This window comes from Carettochelys insculpta, chromosome 4 (genome assembly GCF_033958435.1).
Source record: "Carettochelys insculpta isolate YL-2023 chromosome 4, ASM3395843v1, whole genome shotgun sequence".
Taxonomy (NCBI): domain Eukaryota; kingdom Metazoa; phylum Chordata; order Testudines; family Carettochelyidae; genus Carettochelys; species Carettochelys insculpta.
In genome coordinates, this window is record NC_134140.1 from 78347618 (window position 1) to 78364548 (window position 16931).

Sequence of the window (16931 nt, forward strand, 5' to 3'; positions counted from 1 at the left end):
GCATATTTTCCTTTGGACTTCCGTACCCGGGCTACCCCTTCTGCTGTAGTCCTCACAAACACAGATGGCTCTGCACTTTTCATGTAGGTCCACATTTTATCAAATACTGCAATTTTAGATCTCTGCAGAGTAAATAAGAAGCCAAATTAACTACCCTTCAGAGGATACTGAACATGCATGTGAAAAACAAACAAACAAACAAACAGGCTTTGGTATAAATCACTACTCAGTGTTGAAGGATTACAAAACAAGAAGTCCTTTCCCATTGACTACTACTATTATTATTGCTATCACTGCATATATCATTACATTGTGACCAAAGGACCAAGAACTGACATTTTTTTATACATTTCAGAAAACATAAAAGGTGCAGCTGACCTGCAGGATAAGTTTCAACAGAGAATTCAACTCTATCAATAAAATCTTCATGACATTAATGAGTTCTCCACTGTTGGTTATAGTAATCAGGTAGAATAGCCTGAAAATATGTCCTCAAGCCACTAGAATGATGACGGGCAAACTACAGCCCACAGGCTTCATCTAGCTCATCACACCTTAAGTTCCAAATGGGGGGTGATGGTGGTACCTTGCCTCATTCCAAGCATGCTGTGGCTTCCCCCAGCTCCAGAGACACAGGCAGTCAGGGGCTCTGCATGCTGTGCTCACCTCATGTGACAGCTCTGCAGTTCCCATTGACCAAGAACCATGTTATTGGATTTCACGTCAATATTAACATCCCCCTTTGACCAATGTAACAGTTATATGCAAAAATGACTGGCAGGCAAACTTGTTGGCACTAGGACCACATCTCATTATGGAAATTGCATAGAAGACCGTAAATGCCCTTGAAAGTGGGCATCACGGCATGGGAGAGGATGAAAGGTCTACAATGAGTCAAGAAATGAGGTATTCAGGGTGCCAGGAGTGGTTACAGGCTCAGATGTAGGACAGGGTAAGGGCACCAGCTGGATGTGAAGAAGAGGGTCAGGAATGGGGGATGAAGGAGGGTGCTGAGGTGGGATGAAGGGCTTTGGAGGTCTGGAGAGGGATCAGGGCTGGGGCAGAGGGTTGAGGCACAGAAGAAAGTTGAATGAAAGCATGGATAAGTCCAAAAGGGCACTTGTAGTAATAAAACATGATCTACAATCCATTTCTGTATAAAGGGAGGGCAAAGTGAGTGTAAATCACTTCTGCTGGTGCAAGGGAGTAAAAAATATGACCTGGGTAGCATTTTATGCCCCACATTGCATCGGTGGAAATGACTGCACAAGCAGCAAGGCAGTCCCAAAGATTTGGAGGAAAGAGCTAAAACAGATCAATGAAGGGCTTTTCTTGTTTTGGGAAAGAGAATGTTTGGACTGGGTTTGCACACAAAGGCTGAGAATGTGAGCAATAACCCAAAAGCTTTTAGCTTCGCTCAGGTGAATGGGGAGGATGTAAAGGAGGCTGTAGGGTACTATATACGCCTCTGTCCTGAAGCTGTCTTACCAAAGGACCAGTCCCTGATAAACTAGAGCAGCCTCAGGGCTGCTTTATTTACTGTTGTTGATAAAGACTCCCAAAGGGGTGTTCTGGCAGCAAGGCACTGTTGGTGAATGAGATTTCCCCCTGCATGCCATACTCTAGTGTTTGACCCTTACAGCTAGCAGCTGCGCACAGTGGGGAAATCTCCAGGGATATGTTAAAAAGGATTTAGGGCTATTTTGTGTTACCAAAGCTACACAAAGCAGGCTAAATGAGGCTAAGGCTCCAATCTTGAGTCTTACATTATCAGTCTCTACAAGATCTCATTCTGTATTATTAAAGGCAGCTGTGAGATATTTTTAGTGCACTAATATATAAATATGCAACCATTTGAATTAAAACAAATGTTCCTTATTCAAGGCACTTCATGAGTAGAATAACAAAAAAGAGGAAAGCCTCTAAAATGTCATGAATGTTAACAGCTTACAAACAGAGTCTAACCTAGTAAACATTATTCTCCCACTCAAGCAAGCATCATGAGTTATAGCTTTGCTACAGCAAAGTTTCAACAACCAGGCATTCTGGTTCTACCTCTCTCCCTCTTTTGCAAGTCACCTGACTGAAATCTAAGAATGACAATTAAACTAAAGGATGAGGAAACATCAGAGGAGTAACACCACAGATTGAGAGAAGAGGCTGAAAGTTTAATGAGAAATGGGGATGCAGAGAAACATCAAAAGGAATCAACTTTCTGATGGTCCAGTTTGAGAAAGCTACCTCCCATCTCAGTCATAGTAGAAGAAATGAGCTGCCATACATTGTAGTAGCTCACCAAGAAACCATCACCACGTGTGTTTATTTGTTAAGTGTTATAGCTAAGTGTATTAGATTATCAGAATTTGTCAAGACCACATATAATCCCTTTGCCATTTGCTATACAGAAAAAACATGCAGTGGAGATTAAAAAAACCACTACAAGCTTCCTGGGCCTGAAAGACAGCTTGGTCTAAGCCCTGGCAGCTGACTCTTGATCTGCAAGATTTATTAGCTTGGAATGATCAGAGCAGTGAACTACCAGGCAAGAAACAGAACATTTTTCAAAATGTTATTTAATATTACTATTTCATCTTCAGGAGTCAGTCCCTCATTCACTGTACTTCTTGACTGTAATCCTGGACTCACTAGAGTCAGAGGAAGTCAATGAGACCACAGTACATAAGTGGTTTCCATGATATATGCTTGTCTGGCATAAATAGAATGGCATATAGAAGATGCTAGACATGTGTATGTAGTGTGGCAAGGCTGGCCAGGCTCCTGGGCTCCAGGTCTCTATTTAGTCCACTCTCCCCTGGTCCGGACACCACTGCCCTTCATGAGGAGGGGGAAGATGGTGGTCTGGGGGGAACCCAGGCCCCACACATTCATTCCAGGTTTCAGCCCACGGACCCTGTGTGGCTGCTGGTGGTGGGGGAGGGCTCCCCTTGTTATGAGCACCACAGCCCTTCCCTGGGCCACTTCCCCAGACAATTCCTCCCCCATCCTGTACCTCCTCCAGGTAGTGGCAGTGATAATAGTAATAGTAGTAGTAGTAGCAGCAGCAGCCGCCTGTTCCCTCTCCTGGTTTGGCTCCTCCTGTGGATTCAGCCTGCTTGGCCTTGCTTCAAATCCCAGGCCTCCTGGGCAGAGGCTTTAGCCCCTTGTGGCTGAGCACTCCTCTCCTTCTTTCGGTCCCTCTAGAAAACTCGCTTTGCTTTGCTCCTGTTCTTTTCTCTCCTCTCCTCTAGCTCTCTCTCTCCCCCTGCCTACGGGGCAAGGGTTCTTTTAAAAGCAGGCTTAAGTGGGATCAGCTGGCCCCAATTCACCCAGGGCATCTTCCTCCCCAGCTGCTCACACCCTGCTTGTTTTCCTGCCCTGCTTTTCCCTCTCGTTCTTACCCGCTCCCAGCCTTACCTTGTCACAGTAGGTTTGTAGAAAATGTCTGTGATCTTGTAATTTGTAACAATCATATGTACTCATATAATTAAAGACCATGGAGTAATGCATATGTATGATAGGACCAAATTTAGTCAACTTCAGCCCATGCATTTCTTGACTTTGGTATGCATTGTTATTCAGCCTTAATCATCTCAACAGAATTTGAAATGGAACATACACATACATCTCTTATACGTATAAAATCACTTATACAGTAAACCCTCAAAATACGCAGCTTCATCTTGTGCATAACTCACTTTAATGTGACTTAAGCACAACTTGAGGCTGCTCAGCGGCTGTCACCCTGTCTAGCTTCCCGCAGCTGTAGGCAGTTGGGCAGGCTAAGAGCCCCTTCTCCCTGCCTTCCCAGCAGTGGCATTATTCTCAGGCTGAGAGCTGGAAGAAGGCAGGGAGAAGCAGCCAGGAAACTGATCAGCCCCGGTCTGGTCAGTTTCCTGGTCCCACAAGCAGCGGGGACCTGGGAACCAAGCATCTGGGAATCATGGCTGGGAGTTACAGCCTGGTTCCCTTCTCCCCTCCCCTCCTGACTTGCACACAAAATCTGAGTCACACAGAGGCCACAGGAGTGCAACCCCCGCGTAACTTGAGGGTTAACTGTACATGTTAACATTAAATACGTTTTTAGAAAGAAAAGTTTTGTATTTAAATTTGACTGTTGTTGTAGATGAGGACATGTTTTATTCATATGAAAATGTGAATAAAATGAGTGAATTAAACTCTACTTCAAAGAATAAAAGCATTTAGTGGAGATGGACCAGAATATTTTGGAAAGTGGAATACATCTTAATTCTGGGTGGTCGGAGGATAAGCTGTGTATTTACCCACCAGTTATGGAGAGATCCATTATTATATACAGTTTCACAGGTGGTCAACAGACTTGCTGGGCCTCTGGGCAGTTTGGGGAGGTAGAATGGCTCCACACTCCCAGAAGGGGCGGGGCCTTGGGCAGAAGGGCTGGGGAGAGTCAGATCTCAGTACAGCCCTGAGTGCACCACACTGCCCCCACCCAGACCTCAGAGATGCCAGCAGTGCTCTGCGCAGCACTCCAGTGATAATTTAAAAGGTCCAGGGCAAATGCCCCCTTTGCACCCTCCCTGTCAGCATGCCTGTTGCTTCCTTAATGTCACTGAGGAACCATCAAGAAGAGGACAGAAGTAGCATAAAAATATCTAACTTCCAAAATGATCTGAAGAATGGATAACTGCTACATGAATAGACAACAAAGAATAAAACTAAAAAATAAAACTACACTGGAATAAATCATCGAGAATCTTTCCAGTTTACTGCTCTAGTAAAGAGTCCTAAAGCGGTGCTGTGACAACTTCTGGCATTGACCCAGCAACTACTGCAAATCAGCTGGTACCAGACATAGAGGTTATCCTCTCCTTTGACTACATCAGTAAAGCCGAGAGGAGGACACTGGCATCTGGGCAGCCCGGGGTCCCCCAAAAAAATAAAATTGCCCAGGCTCGTGCCTGGAGAGGTACTCCAGCATCGCTTAACAGCGTTGAACCAACACGGGAGGTAACAGATACCGGTTATAAGCTCTTGCTTGACTGGCATAGAGAACGAGCGTCAGGGGTTGCCTTTAACAGTGGGAGAGATCATCGCATCTCACTAGACAGTCACCGCCCACCTCAAGCTGGGCAGCCCCCAGCCAGTAGGATACTGTCCCGCCATAGTTCACCTGTCTCACTGGGCTTAAGGTTCCCAAACCTGACAAGTGACTGAAATCTGAGCACCAGGCAAACCTATAAGAAAATCAACAAGAAAAGGAAACCATCAAAGTTTTAAGTTTGCTTGCAGGAATGTGCGGACCATGCTGACCAGTTTGACTGAAGATCTGCAGGACGTCAGTGACACCCGAAAGACCGCTGTCATCAACGAGGAACTGAAGAGGCTCCAAGTTGACATTGCTGCTCTGCAAGAGATGCGACTCGCAGATTTGAGATCTCTAAAGGAAAAGGACTACACCTTTTTCTGGCAGGGTAAAGCCCAAGAAGAACCCCGGGAGCATGATGTTGGCTTTGCCATCAGAAACACCCTTCTACAAATGGTGGAATTAGTCATGGGCAGATCAGAAAGACTCCTTCAGGTCATACTTCAAACTTGCGCCGGTCCTGTCCACCTGATCAGTGCTTACACTCCAACCCTGTACACCACACCAGAAGTAAAAGACAAGTTCTACAATGTGCTTAGTGCTGCCATAGTGCAAATACCTGCTTGCAAACAACTGTACATTTTGGGTGACTTCAATGTGAGAGTTGGAGCCGATTGTAACTCATGGCCTTCCTGCTTAGGCCACTTTGGTGTGGGAAAAATGAATGAAAACGGACAGCGTCTTCTCAAACTTTGCACATGCCACAATCTGTGCATCACAAACACATTTTTCCAAACCAAGCCACAGCACCGAGTGTCATGGAGACACCCACTCTCGAAACACTGGCATCAACTAGACATGGTCATTGCTAGACTTGATAACCTCAGAAACATCCTTCTGACACACAGCTATCATAGTTCCAACTGCGATACAGATCGCTTGCTAGTTTGCTCCAAACTAAAGGTGAGACCCAAGAAGCTGTACCACTCTAAACCAACTGGAAGGCCCCGCATTGATGCCAGAAAGACAGCAAACTCAGAGAAAGATGAAAAGTTCAGAGTGACCCTCGAGGAGAATCTGCGCAGCAGAACTGAGGGTGCCAATGTGACATCCAGATGGCAGCATCTGAGGGATACAGTTTACAACACGGCCTTGTTGGTGTTTGGAAGAAGAGCTAGAAACACAAATGACTGGTTCGAAGCTAACTCCACTGAGATGATTCCAGCCATCGAAAAAGAGCGCACTGCAGTCCTGGAGTACAAACACTCACCGAGTCAGAGTATCCTGCAAGAACTCAGAGCAGTCTGAAAAACAGTATAGCAGACAGCCAGGTGCTGTGCCAACAACTACTGGCTTGAGCTATGCAGCAGCATCCAGACCAGTGCTGACTTTGGTAATATCAGGGGAATGTACGAGGGTATCAAGAAGGCATTGGGATCCACCCAGAAAAAGATGGCACCTGCGAAATCCAAATCTGGTGAAGTCATCCCTGACAAAGCCAAACAGATGGAGCTCTGGGTTGAGCACTACTCCAAGCTGTACTCACGCGAGAACATTGTGGTTGATACAGCCCTCAATGCCGTCGAGCTCCTACCAGTAATGGACGAACTCGATCAGGAACCAACTGTGGACAAACTGAAGAAAGCCATCGACAGAGTTGCAGTAGGAAAGGCCCCTGGTCAGGATGGTATACCACCAGAGGTAATCAAGTGTGCCACGGACACCCTCCTGGAACCCCTACATGAGCTACTGTGCCTGTGCTGGAAAAAGGGAGAGGTTCCACAGGATATGCACAATGCTAACATTGTAACCTTGTATAAGAACAAAGGAGACAGAAGCGACTGCAACAATTACCATGGAATCTCCCTCCTAAGCATCACTGGTAAACTGTTCGCTTGCGTCATCCTCGGCAGACTCCAGAAGATTGCTGAGAGGGTGTATCCTGAATCATAGTGCGGATTCCGCACAGAGAGATCTACCGTTGACATGGTCTTCTCTCTGAGGCAGCTGTAGAAGAAATACAGGGAGCAGGGGAAGCCACTCTATATTGTCTTCATCGACCTGACCAAGGCCTTCGACTTGGTCACCAGGGATGGACTGTTCGAACTGCTCCACAAGGTAGGCTGTCCACCACAGTTATTCAAGATGATCCAGTCTTTCCACGAAGATATGAGAGGAACCATCCAATATGATGGCACATTATCGGATGCTTTCAGCATCAGGAGTGGCGCCAAACAAGGATGCATCCTTGCTCCAACATTATTCGGGATCTTCTTCACACTCCTCCTGAAGCATGCCTTTGGATCTTCAACAGAGGGCATCTTTTTGCACATAAGATCTGATGAGAAACTGTTTAATCCTGCAAGGCTAAGTCTAAGGTGTGGGAAGACCTCATCAGAGATATGCTGTTCGCAGATGACGCTGCTGTAGTGTCACACACAGAAGACCAGCTTCAGAAACTGCTGGATCAGTTCTCCAAAGCATGCAAGGACTTCAGGCCTTCCATCAGCCTAAAGAAGACAAACATACTTGGTCAGGATGTTGCTAAACCTCCATCAATCAGCACTGACAACTATATGTTAGAGGTCGTCCACGAGTTCGTTTACCTCGGGTCCACCATCACTGACACCCTGTCCCTGGAGACTGAGCTAAATAGGAGGATTGGAAAAGCTGCCACAACTCCGTCCAGACTCAGCAAAACAGTGTGGAATAACATCAAGTTGTACACCTACACCAAATGCAAGTCTACAGAGCCTGTATCCTCAGCACCCTCCTTTATGGCAGCAAGTTGTGGACCTTGTACGCCTGCCAGGAAAAGAGGCTGAACGTCTTCCACTTGCACTGCCGCAGGCGCATCCCTGGAATATCATGGAAGGACAGAGTGTCCAACACCGCCGTCCTTGAGCAAGCTGGAATCCCAACCATGCACACCCTCCTCAGGCAGCGGTGGCTCCACTGGCTTGGCCACATCCACAGGATGAATGATGGAAGGATCCCAAAAGACATCCTGTATGGCGAGCTAGCCTCTGGCAAAAGACCTCCCGGATGCCCCCAGTTGCGCTACAAAGATGTTTGCAAGAGGGACCTCAGGGACGTAGACATCGAGCCAGATACCTGGGAGGAGCTGGAAGACAATCGAAGCAGATGGAGGCAGAAACCACACGAGGGCCTTCAGAAGGGTGAGATGAGGATCAGACAGCTAGCAGAGGAGAAGTGAGCCCACAGAAAGCACAGTAAGGACCTGCCAGACACCCATTACACATGCAACAGATGCAGCAAGGACTGTCACTCTCGTGTGGGCCTTCACAGTCACAGTCGACTCTGCAAATGATGATCCCAAATGGAACCATGAAGGGCACGATCCATAGTCTATGTAGACTGAAGGATGCCTACTCCAAAGCATTATGTCTTGGTGAACATATGAAAGATTAATTTAACTGTAAAAGGTATTTCTGATGCGGTGATTAATGCCATTGATACATCACAGAGAAAGCTATAATATATACATCTGCTCTTTTATACTGATTTATCCTTTTTTTTTAAGAAAAAGGGGAACCAAAATTTTTCTAGAAGCTATAACTGCCTTTGGAATACAATAGCTTCATTGGGCATCATAACTAGCAGAATTATTCTTTGTTGCGAAGTCTACCTCCCATTTATGTGTAAAATATTGTCTTGATTAAGTTGGGCTCTTTTTTCATTCTTTAAGAAATTCAATTATGCCACATTTTATCAAATTAATTAACTATCTATTAATTTTACGTGGCATCAGATAACCCTTTCATTTTCTTCTTAAAATGGGATGATGTCACTAGTATGTCATTTAGAGAAATGTCTCCATAGTCCACCAAAACTGTGCTAAAATGTGATCTGATACTACATGAAACAGAAATTCAGCTTTGAAAAATGGTTTGTAGAATTGTATTTTTGATCTTCGATGTTACAACAAAAGGACAGAAATGGCTGCTGCTGTCTACAAATGGTAAGGCAGAAGGATAAATAAATCTTGCTAATTTGTGAACAATTAAATATTCATATAACAGGAAAAATACCAACTAGTTATCAGTCTATTACTTGTTTTAATTATTTCACAATTAAATGTTTGGAACTATATTTTGAAAGAAAATATAGGTTCAAATATAGGGCACAGCTATAAGAATCCCATCTGCCTTGGATGCTTTCTTATAAATGGCTGATTCTTAGAAGCACATTATACGCATGAAATTTACTTTTACGTTTTAAACAGTCATTCACTAGAGAAATATCTCATTAACTATAAATGCATTCTGTAGACTTGAAACATCCTGAACATGGCAGAAAACCAAACCTACATTCTAACTGAGTAACATGCTATTGCTACTATTATTGTCACCCAATCATTTAGCTAGTATTTTTTTCATGGCAATTATTAACATGGTACAGTAAGTTACAACTTTAAACAAAATGTAAATTAGCACAGTTATATACACCTCTTAAGGTAAACATCCAAAGATAGAAATTTTTAAAATCTCTCAAATAAACTGCAACAAACGTATGACTTCGATAGCATAAATAGGAATGTTAAGTGACTTGTTTACAATATTGACTAACGTTATTTTGGAGTATCACTGTCTGTCACCAGAATGGCATGTCTGGCATTGTGAATGTACAATGCAGTGGCACAATCACTGTTTGAATTGACCAGTGCTCCCTGGATCATTGCCTGATCCACAACATCCTTTGCAAGGTGATATACAAAGTGGTAACTGTAACCCCTATACAGCAGCCATTTGTAAGTTTTCATTGCATCCTTCATTTTGATCAAGGATGGGACAATTACCTTACCAGCTCATTCGCATATCAGTAATTCTTATAAGCAGAGGGCACCATGTTATATTTCTCACCCCAATTTATCTGAACGTAATTAAAATTAGTTAAATATTTCAAGGGCTGTGTCTACACGTGCCACTTTGGCATGGTAATGAGCCATCTGGAAGATGCTAATGAGGCATGGATGTAAATTTCCCATGCCTCATTAGTATATGGGCATGTGGTTCGTAGGCCAGAAAAAGCTCTTCTGGACTCCGAAATACACATGCAGATGGGGATCCCTGTGGGATCCAGACAGGTCATGGCACAATGCACTTTGGCAAGGAACACAGTGCTACTACTCATGCCCATTTAGGTGACCATTTGCCTCCTAACTTGCAGACAAACTCTTCTTAACAACAGCAAGAATACTGTAGAAACAGATGTCTAGAAATTTGTTTTCTAAAACATTCATTCAAATCTGAAATATTAATTAGATAAGGATTATTCTCACCTTTGGGCACACAATGCTGTTTGCTAAAAAGTATTTGAATAGTCTGAAGGAGATAAAGTGTGTACTTCTACCTTGGGATAAATGATCCCTCTCTGCAATTATGTAGCAGTCTTGTAACGTAAGAGAGCACACTTCAAAAGTGGAACAGGCTGAATATTCCAGTCCAAAGAAAAAGATGTTTTTCTTCACTTGTGATTAATGAAGTGCAAATATCGAGCACCGCAGTCATCACTCACAGATGACTCATGCATCTGGCGAAGCAGGTCTTTGCCCATGAAAGCTTATGCAGATCTTGGGCATAAGGGGACCCCAGTCAGCTCCCCAGCCTAGCTCCAATGCATCTGAGAACAACAACAAAGGTTTAGGTCTAGGAATGGGAATACCTGTGCAAATCCACAAAGAGTCCCGCCACTAACTGAGGGGTCCTGACATCAGGAGGAATCCTCACAGATTACAAAAACGCCACTGCACAGGCTCAGACCAGTGACCAATTGGATAACCACTTGGAGACATCTCTGAACTTGGGTTCGCAGTGGGGTAGGGAAGACTAGTATTACAAGGGTGAGTCCTTTGATGAGAAGACTGAAGTTCAACCTCTTGACTCTGACAATGTGCCTTCCCTTGAGGACCACAGAAGTGTGGTTCCCACTGATGCTGGGGATCTGTGCCATGGTTGGAAAGCCTGCATTGGTGCCTGCAAGGATGGCCTCCCTCTAGATTGTACCAAAGGACCTGGAACCAGATCACAACTATGGTTTATGGGCTCCCTCCTGCACCAATGCCTCTGACTCTTGTACTACTAGTGCCGACAGTACCAAGAGCATTATTAGGATTCTGGCCACAGTGAATGCCTCTGAAGTGGACAGCACTGCAATAGCAATAGTGTCATTATGACCTTCTCGTGCCAATGGCTCATTCAGGACTAGACTCAGTAGAGCCTGAGTCTAAGCCAGAGTTCAGTGTCAGCTGTGAAGCTGAGGCACAGAAGTGACCTGATCTAGGTCACACTCTGCTCTCCGTGCTCATCCTTCCCCTGAGTTGGGGAATGTCCCCTGTGGACAAGCTGTTTTTCATCCTTTGTTCTCAGCACTGGGGTAAAGTGGTGCCAAGACTGGAACATTCTGCACCAACATCAAGCTATGCAGTACCAAGTCCATCCTGCTCAGTTAGGAGGAAGGTCTTCCATCAGCAGGAAGTTTAACTTGGCCTCCTTGACCTTCTTCACAGGAGGGTGAAAATCCAAGCAGACTGGAGAGCAATATCTGATGGGAGCTTCACCAAAGTATTTTAAACAGCTAGACTGTAGGGCACTTAAAAGTATAACCTTGTTGCAGGATGCACAGTGCTTGAAGCCTGGTGACCGGGCATTATTAGGCCCTGGAAATGGATGAAACTCTGTCATCTGATAAAGAAGTGTCAACTAGACTCTCTCTCAACTATTTATATTGTAACTATACAAATATGCAGAAAATGTGAAGGAAACAAAGTCCACTGAAAATAGTCTAGCACAGGGGTGTGGGTTAGGTGGACACCTTATACAGGTGCACAGCACTAGAGGGCACCAGAGTCCACCTGATGGATGGCACTGGGGGAAAAAATGTCCAGCAAGGGTGCTTGGGGAGCATGCACAACTACAGCTCCCTGGACAAGTATATGTAGTCAAAGAAGACCTGGGGCTTGTTTGTTTGTTCCATTTTTCAGCTCGCTCTAGCTGCAGCATAAATTCACAATAGTGAACATACTGCACTGCTTTGTGATTTACTCCATCCTTTGGGTCACCTGGGCTATGTCTACACTAGCCAAAAACTTCCAAATGGCCATTTTGAAGTTTACTAATGAAGCGCTGAAATGCATATTCAGCACCTCATTAGCATGCGGGCGGCCGCAGCACTTCGTAATTGACGCGCCTCGCCACCGCGCTGCTCATCCAGACAGGGCTCCTTTTTGAAAGGACCCCGCCTACTTCAAAGTACCCTTATTCCTATGAGCAGATGGGAATAAGGGGACTTCAAAGTAGGCGGGGTCCTTTCGAAAAGGAGCCCCGTCTGAATGAGCCGCGCAGTGGCAAACTGCGTCAATTTTGAAGTGCTGCGGCCACCCGCATGCTAATGAGGCGCTGAATATGTATTTCAGCGGTTCATTAGTAAACTTCAAAATGGCCATTTGCATGGCCATTTTGAAGTTTTTGGCTATCGTAGACACAGCTCTGGAGTCTCTGTTAGAATTTGTATTGTCTGCCTGCTTAGACTGTGAGCTTTTGGTAAGGACTACGTCTCATATACATTCTGTGCAGCATTGGGTGCCATTATTTTCCCTCCTTTCTAAGAAAACTAATACACTGACACCTTTTATCAGATGAAAAAACCCCTCATGAAAGCTCTTCTTGGTGGGTTGTTTGAAAAATAACGTACAATGCATAATTTCTAAATACCACTTTACCTTTCTTCCTGGGTCCCAAAGTGCTTTATAAATAAATTATTATCCCCATTTTACTGACAGGGAAACTGAGGTAAAATGCCACATTTACTTCCAAAAGGTTACTGTTGGGGTATGTTAAGGTCTGGGTAATGGTTCTATGGCATTAGGGGGATGGCATGAGCAGATACTCTCCTTATTGACTTAGGGATGTTTTTGCTGCCTAGGATGGATAAGCCACAGCTGCACGAAAAATATAATTTTGAATGAGTATCCCTGTGTTTAGAATTATGTTATCGTCCTTCTTTTGCCCTCCCATCACTTAAAGAATGTATTCAGAGTCTTAGCACTTCTCCATTTGTAAACTGCTGATTCGGGGAGTTTGTGCTGTAAAAACTGCATGCTTCAGCTAAAAGTGTAAACAGGGGCAGGTATAATAATATTCATCACATGGCTGTTCCTACTCATTGTGTGGGTATTTATATAGCTAAATAAAGGTTTACATGGAGTGTAAGTGTTTTTACATACTAATTTGGATACAAGAGTGCACCTATGGTTAATTTGGGGCTCACTCAGACAGATTTGGGGTCTGAGGTGGAATGACTATCTGCAGTATAGTAGCCTACCTACTCCATCTGCTCTGGGCACCCCTGCTGCTCTTTTCTTTGCACATCGTGTGTGCTAGTTAGCAGCAGAATAGGTAACAGAATGTATGAATAGTATGCCTTCTGAATCCCAAACAGTGTTTTTCTGTGCCAGTACTTGCCAGTACTGAGTGCCAGCACCTTGGCAGCCACAGCCATGGGACTGACTGGGGGTGGGGAGCTAGTTGAGTAAGGGCTCCTCTGTTTTCACAAAAAAGGCACTGCCCAAAACTAACTGATAGACTTACTGTGTGCCTCCACTCCCAGTGTGAATAATCAAGCCTGCCGCTTGTAAAGGGTGACAAGCACGGCAATAGCTTTCAGTTACCTTTGAGAGATTGCATTGAATTGCATGTACCTACCTGAAGTCTTTCAAACTAAATACAAAGGTTATATAAGTATTATTGGTGTGCCTGGATACTCAAACAACTCTACTGAACAATGTGGGAGCAATGACTGTAGAGCACATTTCCTGGGAAATACCTAGGAGAAAGGAATGCAAATTCCTACCTCCTGCCTCTGGTTATGTAAGAACACAGCCATGTGTAGCTAAACATGACGAGTCGGCAAATCTTTGCTAATTACCTGCTCCCAAATTAAAGGCCCAACCTTGAATGTAGGACAACAATTCACAACTTGTTCCAAGCTAACAGCTCTGATGAACTTGTGACCGCAGAAAACCCCTTGGTGTGGTATGAAGGACGGAATCCTACTATAGTCAGCAGTGAAAGTAAGCGGGTGCAATCCAGCACCCTGTGCTAGCAACGTATTTATAGCTGGTATGGCATACCAGAAGGATGAAGGAAGAGCCAGCTCCCCCATGCCTCTGCAGCTGTACAGTCCCCAGCCTCAGCCTCTGCTCTTCCACAGATTCAAACCTCCCCTCTGGGCACAGCAGAAGAGGGTTGCGGGGGGCAGGGAGGAGAGGCGGGTATGGCTGGGAATGATACAGCCTCCAGAAGAACTGCCAGTGTGTTCCTTTCCCTGCTGTCTCTCCCAGTGGTGAAAGGAGCAGAGATTCCCCATCCTCAGCCTCTCAGCCCTGTCCTGCTGTACGCAGATGGAGATGCAGCTCCATAGAAGGGCAGGGAGCAGGGCTCAGAATTCTGCTGCTTTTCTCCATTGGGAGGGACAGCAAAGAAAGGAGCACACCGGCTGTTCCCCCAGCAGCTGCACCACCTCACAGTCCTGTCCTGATATAAGACATTAAGATAACAACAAAATGGCTTCTTCAAAGAGTCATTCTTCAAATCCACTGCCCTCTTAAAAGTACAGCCATGTCAAAGCAAGCATAGATACAACACAGCACACAAATAAAATTAGCATCCTGTTTGATTTTCTGAGATGCCTGCCCTACAAGCTCTGATTTTAAAGGTATGGGGAGACTGAATTATGGATATGTGACAGGTAACAAAAATATTATGATATATTCTGAAACACAAAAATGATAGGGTACTAAAGGTTCAGATTCTAAGACACCACATATTTTAAAAATAATTGTGATAAATAAATGTTGTTGGTGTGCTACTCAAATTAAGAGAAGAAGCTATTCTGTAAATTCAGGTCTTGATTTTTCCATTTAATTGTAACTGCCGATGTAATTGTTACTTGAAACCAGGATCTCTGGAGCTTAGTGCATGCGTGTCTACAGTCTGAGCCAAAACACACATGCTTCTCAGCTAAGGCTGTAGAGGAGACTCATTCTGTCTTGGTCTAGGTGCCACTACATTGGACAGTGAATTACACCAATTGGGTGTGTGGACTACATAATGAAATACTACCTTAGTAAATCTACTTTTAGCCATGTTTCACTTTATTGTAAATGAGATCTTCAAGCTCTTCTAGATAAAGAAATGTGGTACCAGGTTCTTGCTCCACATAGACAAGGAATACTTTACTTTTGTGATATAGCAGAGGAGCATGTAACATTTTCATACAAACCTTTTAGAAGAGCCTAGGAGAAAAAAGTTAGACAACTGAATGACGTTTTAAGATCAAAACAGAAAGACAGGAAAGAAATTCTTACCCTAAAAAATTCTTTTGTGGAACCAGAATCTAGCGTCCCATAAGCAATTTCTGTTTGCTTAGAAAGATCCTCTGCACTTTCAATGGGAGACACCATCCTCTCAACCGTCAGGAAGGCAGCTAAGTTAGCCGTGTAGGATGAAATTATGATCAGGGTAAAGAACCACCACACACCTCCAACAATGCGCCCCGACAGGGATCTAATAACAAGTATGAAATGGATTTGTAAAATGAAATGAATGTCCTAAAAGAAACACAAGTTATCAGTTTTATGCAAATGATGCATTGTAACACAAGGCAGTACTTCAGGTTATTCTGTACTGCTGCTCTGCATACTAATCAAACAGGAAATTAATTCACTGTAAAGTTCTGCTGGGTGAGACTGTAAGCTTCACTAGATCTGGTGGACTTCGCTGAAATCAGGACTGCAGACTTGAGGTTACTTTATGGAGAATTAATGCCCCAGTTCTTCAGAGAGGTGAATATCCTGAAATGAAACTGCTCAAATCACAGTACGCCATATTAACAAATAAGCTTTTCATGATTTCTCATCTGAGGTCCTGTGTATGACAGATGAAAACACAGACAAGGGAATCAAATACCATCAATGAAACAGTGTTTCAGATAAACTAGAAACGTACTTAAAAACTGAATGGCTGAAAGCTGCTTATTTTCATGAGCCATTCAGACAAAGATATCCATAAAATAATGACTTTTGCTGCCTGGCCATACAGTAATTAGAAGGAATTAAACTGTGCTAAGAAATGGGTGGTGCTACTTGCAAAAGATTTTAGCCAAGTGAATTCTAATAAAATAAATAATAAGTAGCTACTGTTGAACATACAAACATTTAGCAAACAAGGGAATAGACACAAAACACTGCCACTACCAACAGACACAATAATAGCAAGGATAAGAAAAAGTACAGGTTTTTAAATGTTAGCTGATGCTTTAACTGCAATAGGTGGGCTGTTGTATGTCTTTGTTTTGCATTTCATGCTCAGGAAAAGAAGAGAGAGCTCAGGAAACACAGATTAAAAATTTAGAGCTCACTACTAAAGAAATCCCATGATTTTTCGAAACACAAAATATAATAAAACTGCTAAGGCTGATGTCAAACTCAAACTTCAGTATATACTTGAAACTTTCCAATTTATTACTCCACTGTTTCCTAGCAGTACATTATACTAGGATATACAAAGCTTTTGGAGATGTGCTTAATAACTTGTTATAAATCCGAGTATATTTGAGAAAAGGAAGCCCATAAATCCTGTGGTACTGCTCTTCAGATATTTTGATAATGTATCTGCACTATGTAATGTATAAAAAATTACATGTTAATCACACAACCTAACAGGGTGTAAATGTAAATTTAAATTAAGTAATAGGAAATAGATCAGGTGAGAAAAAATGCTGAGATTTTTAGAAACTAAAATTATTTCTGTAAACCTGATTTATCAAACAGAACAAAAATACAAGCAACAAT

General features: G+C 43.6%; 1 protein-coding gene across 1 annotated transcript in view; it reads right to left on the minus strand.

Moving 5' to 3' along the window:
* GRIA2 (glutamate ionotropic receptor AMPA type subunit 2) overlaps nt 1-16931 on the minus strand; it is a 136666-nt gene that overhangs the window by 4297 nt on the left and 115438 nt on the right. Inside the window, 2 exon segments of the mRNA XM_074993133.1 lie at nt 1-122; nt 15447-15645. The exon segment at nt 1-122 is cut by the window's left edge and continues 126 nt beyond it. Coding sequence (XP_074849234.1) covers nt 1-122; nt 15447-15645 — 321 coding nt within the window.